Below are 10,198 nucleotides of genomic sequence, written 5' to 3'. Positions count from 1 at the left end.
GATCATTGGACAGAAAAGAATCTGGGCAAAATTATAAATTAGGAAACATACATTCAATGTTTTCCCCCAAAGCATCCAGGCTCTGGGACTGCCTTATGACAGTTCAGCCCTTTGATAGTTTAGGGATGGTCCCCTAGGCACATGCACACACACGCACATGATGCATATGTACACATACACACACATGTGTCCTTTTTTGGAAGTGGCCCATACTAAAACCTTGGGAGCTTCTCACGCTTCAACCCCAATGTCCCATTCCTCGGTTGAAAGGGCACTTCCCAGAGAGGCAGTGTAGTGAAGTGGTTGAAAACACAGATGTGACAACTCACAATGGTAAGTGACTTTGGGAAAGTTATTTAATCTTTCTGAGTTTGATTTTTCCTGTTGTAAAAGGGAAGGGAAAATTATAAAGTAAACAAATTATAGTCTATAATTACAAATTATAGACTAAACAAGGCAAAGTTTGTACAGTGTTTAGTATAGAGCCTATAGCACAATAAGCATTCAAAAAATAAAAGCTATTGTTTATTTCCTTGTTTATGACCATTATTGTTTTGTTGCTCTGTACATTTTCTTGCTGATGTTGCGTTGATTCTCTGGTGATGTGTTAGGTGGTTGACACTGTACTAAAGTGATGTGTGCTGTCATAATCATCCACTACCTTGCCCACTAGGGCAGGAGATGGGGCTGGTCTGTTCCCACCACTACTGTGCTTCTTCACTTACCTAATGGTCAGTTTGGGGGTCCTTTGGCTCCCCTTAAGTCACATAAGAGAGGTAACAGCCTTGTTTTTTGGGGACCAACATGACCTGGGAATACACAGGTTCCTTTCAAGTCTGTAGTCATTTTTTATTGCCATCTACGCAGCCTTTTCTTTTTCTTTCTGTTTTTGTTTTGATGCTGCTTATGGGTATTGGAGACTGAAATTTCTTTTACTTATATAAATCAAGAGTAAAAAAATACCTAAAACAAAGACCCTATCAATTATATATTTGAGGAAAACCATGGGCAAGCATAACTAGTGGGCTGAGAGAGGATGTGGCATTCTGCAAGCAGGTATCATGATCACATGTATAAAATTCATTACTTCTTACCTGAATTGTCTGGTGAAGATGATTTTCTCTTTTGGCTTCATACTGCTTGCTCCATAAACATTGTATCTGGTTTTCCAGAATTAAGAGTCCAGAGTTGTCCAGAAATAACATTTATTAATCAACAGTAAAACACACAATAGAAAAGGCCTTATAAATAAAACTATATATTTATAATGCTTTATTTTTTTTTTTGCTCCAGTACTCCACAAAACACTACAGACAGTAACAAAATAATTCAATAAATATTAAAAACTTTCAATAGAATTATAGGACACTCTTTATCGTATGTGAGCATCAACAATGCCACAGCCATTAGATATACTATTAAACACAGTCATAGATATCTTTCTTGAATAATGGACATAATAAATTTTTTATCAAGGAGTCATAACATTTACACATATTCATACACAAGAGAACAGCTCAGAGGAAATGAAGCAGACTCCCCAGTGACCTGGGTTCATCTGCCTGTACATCATTTAAAGATATTACAGTGTTAACAGGATAGAAGTCAACACACTAAAGAGAAATATTAGGATTTGCTTGGGGTGGGAGGAATGAAAGTAGGGTAATTAATGAAAACTGCTTACATATTTTCCATTGCTCTCTTAGCAATATGCTCCCTTCCCTTTTCTGCCTTTTCTTGGTTGAGGTATTCCAGCACTTTCATTAACAGATCTTCATCCAAGTACTGCCTATTTGGAGTATCATCATTCTTCGGGGGCCCCACAGGGAACCTTTTGCTCACCGGGGCCAGCTTGTCAGTCTCCTGAGAGCTGCCTTGATTCAAATGCTCTTTGATGGCCTGCTCAATTTGTTCCTCTTCCTGTAGGTCATCTTCAGATGAGCCTTGACCAGGAACTCGCTTCACTTGGTTTGAATTGATGATCTCAGGGTATTTAACTAGCATCCTGGCCAAGTACTCACCTAATTCTTGATCCTTGTCATTCAGGTTTTCATATGCCATCTGTCTATTTTCAACATATGGCATCCAGGCAGCTTTGGGAAGCTGGTTCGATCTAGATCTTCCAGGACCATAAGGGAGCCTTGGCAGAACTTTCTCCTGGTTATATGGATTGGGAAAATATGAAGTTTTCTGATTTGCTGCACTCTCCATCCCTAAAAGATTTAAAATATCCTCAACACTGAGCCCATCTGGTAGGGCCTCAGTCCCAGCACGACCAACTGTTTTAGGGTAGCCACTCTTGGAGAGCATCTTATTTTGGAACAGGTCTGGATGGTCTAAGTCAGCCTCTGAGATGTCGTCTAGGTCAACAGGAAGGTCAAGCTCCCGCTCCGGTTCCACTGATCCATTAGGCTTCTCCCCAGTTTTGAGCATCTCAATTAAGTCTTCCGGGGGTATCTGTAAATTCCTTGAGATTTCAATCAGCTGATAAATAGACTGAGAATCAAGAGGTTTTTCAAAAAGCCTGGTGGCCCTTTCCCCATTTTGCCCATTCTGTAACCTCCCACTTCCTGCAGCATTTACTAACCTTTTCAAATAAGTAATTACTTTGGAGACATCATCTGAGAGTTGGTCTTTACTCTCTTTCCGAAGATCTTCTTCCTGGATGCCAAGCTGCCCTGAGCGTTTCACCTCGTCGTTGATTTGTTCATTTTTTTCTGTATTCTCTTTGCTGTCTCTCACCTCTTCCTGGGTTTGACTCTCTATTTTCTCCTCTACTGGGTTCCAATCTTCTCCCCCCACCACATCTTCATAGGCAATGTTATTAGCCTTGTAGATATCATCTTCATCGTCTGTATAAAGTTTTTGCTCCTCATCCATCCTCTCACGTTTCTGGTTGTTTGGTCCTGTCAGTTTCCCCAGCTCTTGGAAGACAGATTCCAATGTAGCAAGACTTTGAGGAGTATATTGTTCCTCCACTATTTCATTTGTGCGTTTAAAGGGGTTATCCCTGGAATTCTCTTCATACATAGGAGGGAATTGCATGTGCTTGAGCTTTCTTTCTGGCCACTGCTGTGTCTCATAATCATCACTCATGTCTATTGGAAAGTTCTTTTCTGAATTCAAGGCATAGGGCTTATTTTCTTTTGGTACAGACTGAGGCTCATTTTCAACCTGTCTCAAAGCTTCAAGTATTATTCTCATCCAGTCTTCTTCACTCAGTGAATCTCTCTCGGGCAAGTGACTTTCATCGCCATTTTCTTTTTGCTGAAGGGAGACAGAGACACCTTGGTAGGGATTATAATCTGGGCTGCTTTCTTCCTTATGAGCCTGTTGCCGGAGCTTTTCTATGTACTCCAAAGCCCTGATCATTTCAGGACTGGGAAACTTTTGGACATTTTCCAACCTGAGGTCTGGTTCTTTCTGAAGCAGCTGGTTTCTCTGAAATGAAGCTGCTTCAGCCCCAGAGATGAGGAAAATTAAAGGGATAAGAGACAGGGCTGCTCCAAGCCAGTGGGTCTTTGCTTCAGCCATGTTTGAAGGATTTCCTTAAAACATAGAAAATATGAGTTAACACAAATGAAACAAACTAGAAGACACTATAGCAAAAGAAATAACTGATCATTGAGGTGAGAAAAAAAACATAGGAGATATTATTTCACATTAAGCTTAGGATAACTCTTTTTAAAAATTCATGAATATTTTCTACATGATTCCCACAAGCAAACCACAGGAATCTTTAGCAAAATTATTACTCATTCACCAAAAACTTGCATAACATTCTCTTAATTAAAACAACAGCAAAAACACTGATATGAGATTTCTCAAATTTTATTTTTTCATTTACAGAACTTGCAGTTGGATGTTTAGTACATGTTGTTTCTTTATAATAAAGCAGCAAATACTTCCCAAGATGTTTTGATTATGTTATATAGTGAAGTCATTGGCAAAATAATGTGTTGGCTTAATTTAAAACATGCATGTACACATACACACCCACAAACTATTTCCTTAAAGTTGTGTCAAAAAACATGTGGTTTATTTCCTGAAGTGTCCATCTAATTTTGTTGTTGAAACACAGCAGCAGTTACATGACCATATATGACAAAGTGATTCTGTTATATGTCAATCATACTGAATTACCTTGTGGGGAGTCCTATCCACATATATTTTTCAGAAATAACTTGTTCTCTATCTGATAGCAAATCCAATGATCCATAAATAACCTCTAGAACACAGGTCTTCTCAGATTCCAGCCAGTTGACTAAACCAATGAAGTTTCTTTTTGTGTAAATGTGCTAAACCAATAAAGCGTTTTAAAATCTCTTTGCTCCATATTTCTTCTAATAATTTCTATTATGACTGTCTTGCAAAATGCAATTGTGGTTATACTTTTCATCAGCCCTCAAGAGTGCATAGTAAATAATAACAGATGCTGCAGAGAGAACATAAGTTTTTTTAGCTAGTCTATTTCTGAACTTGTGAGTGTTCAGATTCAGTTTGTCTTATGTCTGTGTCTATTTTGGTATGGACCTGTGAAATCTTAAATCACTCATACTGTTTAGAAAAATCTTAAAATAAGCACTATGTAAATCCCAATTCAAATAAACACAGATGATGTGCTGAATTCTTCCTACTTAAAAATCTCCATTCATTTTTTCTCCAGTGCCTTAAAATCTCACATAGGAATTGGTAAGAGGATTAGTTTTTATGTGCCTTACATTTAATATTGCTAACATTGAAAAAAACTATTTTAATATTTGTTATTTTGTTGTAAACAGAATGAATGTAAAAGGAGTTTATAAGTTTGTTCATATCTTTACCAGATCATGGTTTTGTGATAGATAAGCTAAGTTATATGTATACAATTTTCTGTTAGCTTAGACATCAATTATAGAAAATACCATTGTTCACAAGATCATATTGATGATTTTGTTTCCAGTTTTTTAGAGCCCAATAATGGCTTAGTTATGAAAACATTTTAGCATACATACATATTTATTTAAATGATTCACATTTACCAGAATACGTAATTTATTGAAAGAAAAATCTTGAAAGGCATTTGAGAGGATACTTCCAAAGTATTTATTATAAATGCATGTTTACTATAAGTAATTTTATTCATAAAATAATGAGGTTCAAGTAAAAATACATTATGCACTCTTGTTTATATTATTTCAGGATTAATTTAGCTTTGGTAATCAATTTTCAACATTGGGATTTGAAATAATAATCTTAAAAACCTTATTGAACTTATTTTCTCTGAAGTCACAATACTGAAATAGTCTTAACATATGGATTATATGCTTATCTTTAAAATCATTATCTTGGAACTGCATTTTGCTGTAAAGTTGAAGCACAATACCCCTTGCAGTTGTTTACACCACAGCCTAACAAGTGCTACCCTTTGCTTATCTATTCTGCTTCAGTTTGAATGACATAGTTACTGCCTTTGAGTGAGACCCAAAGGATTTTTTTCCCAGGTAGCAGCCCTTTCAAGTAGTAAAGATGTTTCAACAGCTCTACTACTCTATATAAGGTTTGATTTAAAATTGAATTTTCTGAAATCCAAATAATTAGAACATTATTTTTCCCCTGACAGCTATCATTAATATCTCTCAAGTTAAAATGTCTTTTCTGTTGAAATCAGACTAGAGCATTGACACATGCAGGTGACTATATATAATTTAAGCAATTCAACTAGTTGGGAAACAGAGAAAAAGAAATACTTGTCCCAGACTTTAACAACATATTGAACATCCTCTTTAAATCAAATTATAGTAATAACAACAATTTACAAAGTTATGAATATTTTCATCATGTATTCAAAACTATCATTTCTCTGTAATTCATGGTCACAACCAAACTATAACCCCAGATAATATTTTGCCCTGGAAAAAGGAAGAATCCAGTGTTCAGGAAAATCCTAAGTTAATACCTTAGGACTAAAATTAGGAGATAATGATGTAAGCTCTTTCAAATATACAAGTTCAGAAAAGAATTTTACATGGTTAATTAATTCAGCGCTCCTGTGAGATGAATATCAAAGAAAAAAAAAACTAGTTCCAAAATTGGTTGGCTTTGTGACTAACATGCTTAACAGCCTTTGAATCATTGGAAACCTACTGTTAAGAATATTAAACATATAAATTACGCCCCTGACTTCATATCTGGCTCTTAGTAGCAGAAATAATAAATTTTGGAAAGAAACAATGTATTGGGCTTGGTTAACTTTACACTAATCTGTGTATTCACACTAAAATCCTTAACTTTTTCACTCCTTTTAATATGATTATCTAAATAACATTCTGGTTGGTAAATATCCAACATCAAGCAGTGTAAAGCATAGACCCGATCATGTATTTACACATATGTAGTGTCCTCACATCGGCTGATGAGCAGCAGGTTGCTATTCAGTTATCCTATCACATAAGCTTGCCAAACAGTCTTTTTCTCCTCAGCTAGGAATTAGAAGAAGAGCATGCATATTAGAACTTTCCAGTAAATCAAAGAGAAAAGCAGCCTTACCTCTTTTTGTTTCTATGGCAGAGGAGCTCCACAGCATGTTCCTTCCCGTTCTCCGGGCGAGCTTCTCGGGCCGTTTCAGCACACGGACAGCTCCTCTGCTTATAGGGAGCTGCCGCGCCTGACTCCGCACTGCCACACTGACGTCACCGGGCTCAGCCACAAACCCCAGCACAAGCGAGCTTTTTCAAAGAACCGAGAGAAAATAATCACTTTATATTAAAAAAAAAAAAAAAAAGAAAGAAAGAAAGAAAAGAAAAAAAAAAGTTGCATGCTTACGCCACCTGTCTTTTTGTGGCAAAAATTGCAGTTTTCCTTTTTCTTTAATCAAAACCTTTGAGACAGAATAAACTGCTCGGCACGATTTCTCTTACAAAGAAAGAAATGTGTGTCAGACAGACATAGCTAATTGCAAGACAATCTCATCTATGTTCTAGCATCTTGTTATAATAGTTTCTTGGGGTCACTGTTGTAATTGTTGTCGTCATTGTTATAAGAAAGTTTTACAGACAAGGATTATTTTTCCATCTTTGCCCACAAAGAAATTACATTACCATTTCCTGGTATACCCAAGATGAATGAAGGACACATTATAAATATGAAAGGCCATATTTCTTATTATGACCATAGCCATCATTCTTTCAAAATCATATTTTTTTTGAATAAAACAGAGAGTTGTCTCTCTTTTATATGAGAGTCAACTTTAATAGCTTACATAGTTTTTAAAATGGGTGTTTAAAAGACTTCAAGTTTAGTAATTAATAGTTCTTTGTATCTCTCTTACTGTCTTTTACAATATCTGATCTCAGAAAGGGAAGCTCAGAAGTTGAGTGCTGATGAAAATACTTTCATCTACTAAAAAAAAAAAAAAAAAAAAAAAAGTCTTTTCACTGTTTGGAAAAAATGTGACACATACGTAACTAGAATTCATTTGCAATCGAAAGGACGTTGTACTATAAATATTTCCCTTCTCCTGTTGAATCAGATGAGTTGAATACCTTCCATGAATGTGAACAATCCAGGGAATAATACAGCAATTAACTCTCAATCTCTCAGATTTATAATTCATAATCATTGCTCTGCCTTGCCAGATAACCTGATTATATATTTCAATAATTTATATAAATATAAATTTTAAACTGTATTTTATTAAAGATATGATTTTCTAAAAACTGTATATATTGACATATACTTTAAGAATGCAATAGAATCTTGCTATGTAAGAGATCCCATGTGTTTCTGCTAAATGAACCATCAGCCACTGATTCAATAAATTGTAATACCTACTAGGTGCCAGATACATTGCTAAATGCACAATTGTTAACTAATACAAAAATGAGTGATTTTTTTTTTTGCCTTTGATGAGCCTTTCATTTAATGTGGATGATATGCAAATAAACACACAATTTTCATATAAATTGGAAAGCAGCAATAGAGAGGTTAGCTAGCAGTATTTGGGACCATTTGGATAGCCAATTGGTTCAACCTAGAAATTCAGGGGGAAGCAATGCCATGGAATAAAAGGCCTAAGCTGAGAGTTCTCACTATCAGGTTTTCTTACAATGATTTCTAACTATGCTAGTACTTTTGAATTCCTTGAAAAAGCAGGAAATGGCTTAAAGTCTTATGGAAAAAATCTTGGAAAAAAAAACGCATCTTGATTCTCCCTATTTGATATTCCTAAACGACTAGGAGATCATCATTTTTGGATTGACATGAACTCATATACACTCAGACTGGGGTTATATGGCCAATTCATCCAACAAATTTTGCCTCATAGTGGTTTTTTAGGGCATGATCAAATGCTGGGTTGAAGAGACCTAAACATGACCCGTTTCTCAAGCATCATCTCAATGGCACCACTTCATTCACTGACATCCTGAGCTAAGATTGTCTTAAATTTTAACAAAGCCCTGGCTAGCTGCTCTGAGTTTGACCTAATTTTCTGTCCAGCAGCTAGTTCTGTGTGACCAGTTCAAATAATCAGTATCAACACAGCCTTAGAAAACTCGGCAATTATTCTTAAAATGTTGAGTTAGTTCAGTATAGGTCTCAAAAGCCCTCAAGAAATTCATCCTGGCCAGGCTAATTCATTTATGTGGAACGAAAGTTTTTTGGCAAGAACCAGAAGCTACAGTTCTTCCAGAGTCAACGTCTTGCCTGGAAATATCTTCAATCATCCAAAAGACATGCAAAATCTCATTCAAAATCTCCAAGTAGATGTGAGATGCCAGGAGGCTGTTGCTGGGATGGATAGGCTCCACTAGGCTCAAGATGTGCGTAGAACAATAAGCCATTGTGGGCTATTGAATTTCTGCCTATCTTATGAGACTATGATGAATACCTCTCACTTACTGAGTTCTGTTATGGCCCAAGCACTGTATTTGGAACCTAATTTAATCCTCCTGACAACTGTAACAAGTAGGTATTTCATCTCCATTTTACAGATGAAGAAACTAAAGCTCAGAAATAAGTAAGTTGCCCACTATTTTCTGACTCATAATTGGTAGAGCTAGAATTTGAATTTAAGTCCTTTCTGTGGTATTTCTACAACAAAAACTATGATTCAGACACTGCTAGAGATGGAAATACAGAAATAAATATGGGATGAATTTAATCATTAAAGACCCAAGTCCAGAATTGGGTTTCTTTGACAAAAATCCCCAGTTGTCCAGTTGCTTTTCCTGGTCTAAGAAAAGCATAGGCATAGGCCTGGATTTCTATTTGGTGCAGCACCAATGGAAAACAAGAATAAACAGTAGATCATGGCCTTGATGCAATGGGGCATACATCTTCCAAATAAGAGAGCAGTTGTTGAATTAGGAAAATTCTATTCACCAGCCTGTTTTATCAAAATCAGACTCCCCAAACATATTTTTTAACTTTTAAGTTCAGGGGTACATGTGCAGGTTCGTTATACAGGTAAACTTGTGTCATAGGAGTTTGTTGTGCAGATTATTTCATCACCCAGGTATTAAGCCTACTACCCATTAGTTATTTCTCCTGATCCTCTCCCTCCTCCCACCATCCACACTCTGATAGGCTGTGTCGTTCCCCTCTTTGTGTCCATGTATTCTCATCGTTTAGCTCCCACTTATAAGTGAGAGCATATGGTATTTTGTTTTCTTTTCCTGCATTAGTTTGCTAAAGATAATGGCCTCCACCACTATCCATGTCCCTGCAAAGGACATGATCTCATTGTTTTTATGGCTGCATAGTATTCTATGATGTATATGTGCCACATTTTCTTTTCTTTTCTTTTTTTTTTTTTTTTTTTTTGAAACAGAGTCTCACTCTGTGACCCAGGTTGGAGTGCAGTGGCGGCATCTCAGTTCACTGCAAGCTCTGCCTCCCAGGTTCACGCCATTCTCCTGCCTCAGCCTCCCGAGTAGCTGGGACTACAGGCACCCGCCACCACGCCCAGCTAATTTTCTTTTGTATTTTTAGTAGAGACGGTGTTTCACCATGTTAGCCAGGATGGTCTCGATCTCCTGACCTCGTGATCCTCCTGTCTCGGCCTCCCAAAGTGCTGGGATTACAGGCGTGAGCCACCACACCCGGCCTATATGCAATATTTTCTTTATCCAGTCTGTAATTGATAGGCATTTAGGTTGATTCCACATCTTTGCTATTGTGAATAGTGCTGCAATGAACGTACACATGCATGTGTCTT

General features: G+C 36.7%; 1 protein-coding gene across 2 annotated transcripts; it reads right to left on the bottom strand.

The window, feature by feature from the left end:
- Positions 1-1,188: 1,188 nt before the first annotated feature.
- SCG2 (secretogranin II) lies at positions 1,189-6,746 on the bottom strand. Of its 2 annotated transcripts, XM_011995075.1 has the most exons (3): positions 6,529-6,605; positions 6,387-6,461; positions 1,189-3,548 (listed from the first exon to the last, which is right to left on the bottom strand). In XM_011995075.1, exon 3 carries the CDS (start codon positions 3,532-3,534, stop codon positions 1,681-1,683), a length of 1,854 nt encoding a protein of 617 aa, XP_011850465.1. In that variant the 5' UTR covers positions 3,535-3,548; positions 6,387-6,461; positions 6,529-6,605; the 3' UTR covers positions 1,189-1,680. The 2 variants fall into 2 exon arrangements, with proteins under 2 accessions (XP_011850465.1, XP_011850464.1); XM_011995074.1 differs by lacking the exon at positions 6,387-6,461 and having other exon boundaries at positions 6,529-6,746.
- Positions 6,747-10,198: the final 3,452 nt, after the last annotated feature.

Source organism: Mandrillus leucophaeus, unplaced genomic scaffold (genome assembly GCF_000951045.1).
Source record: "Mandrillus leucophaeus isolate KB7577 unplaced genomic scaffold, Mleu.le_1.0 Scaffold469, whole genome shotgun sequence".
Lineage (NCBI taxonomy): Eukaryota > Metazoa > Chordata > Mammalia > Primates > Cercopithecidae > Mandrillus > Mandrillus leucophaeus.
This window is presented reverse-complemented; position numbering and strand designations above follow the sequence as displayed.

Coding starts and splice junctions, on each gene's coding strand:
- SCG2 (XM_011995074.1), bottom strand. CDS start 6,565: ATGCTGTGGAGCTCCTCTGCCATAGAAACAAAAAGAG. Junction 3,549..6,528: donor TGCCATAGAAACAAAAAGAG/GTAAGGCTGCTT, acceptor CTATGTTTTAAG/GAAATCCTTCAAACATGGCT.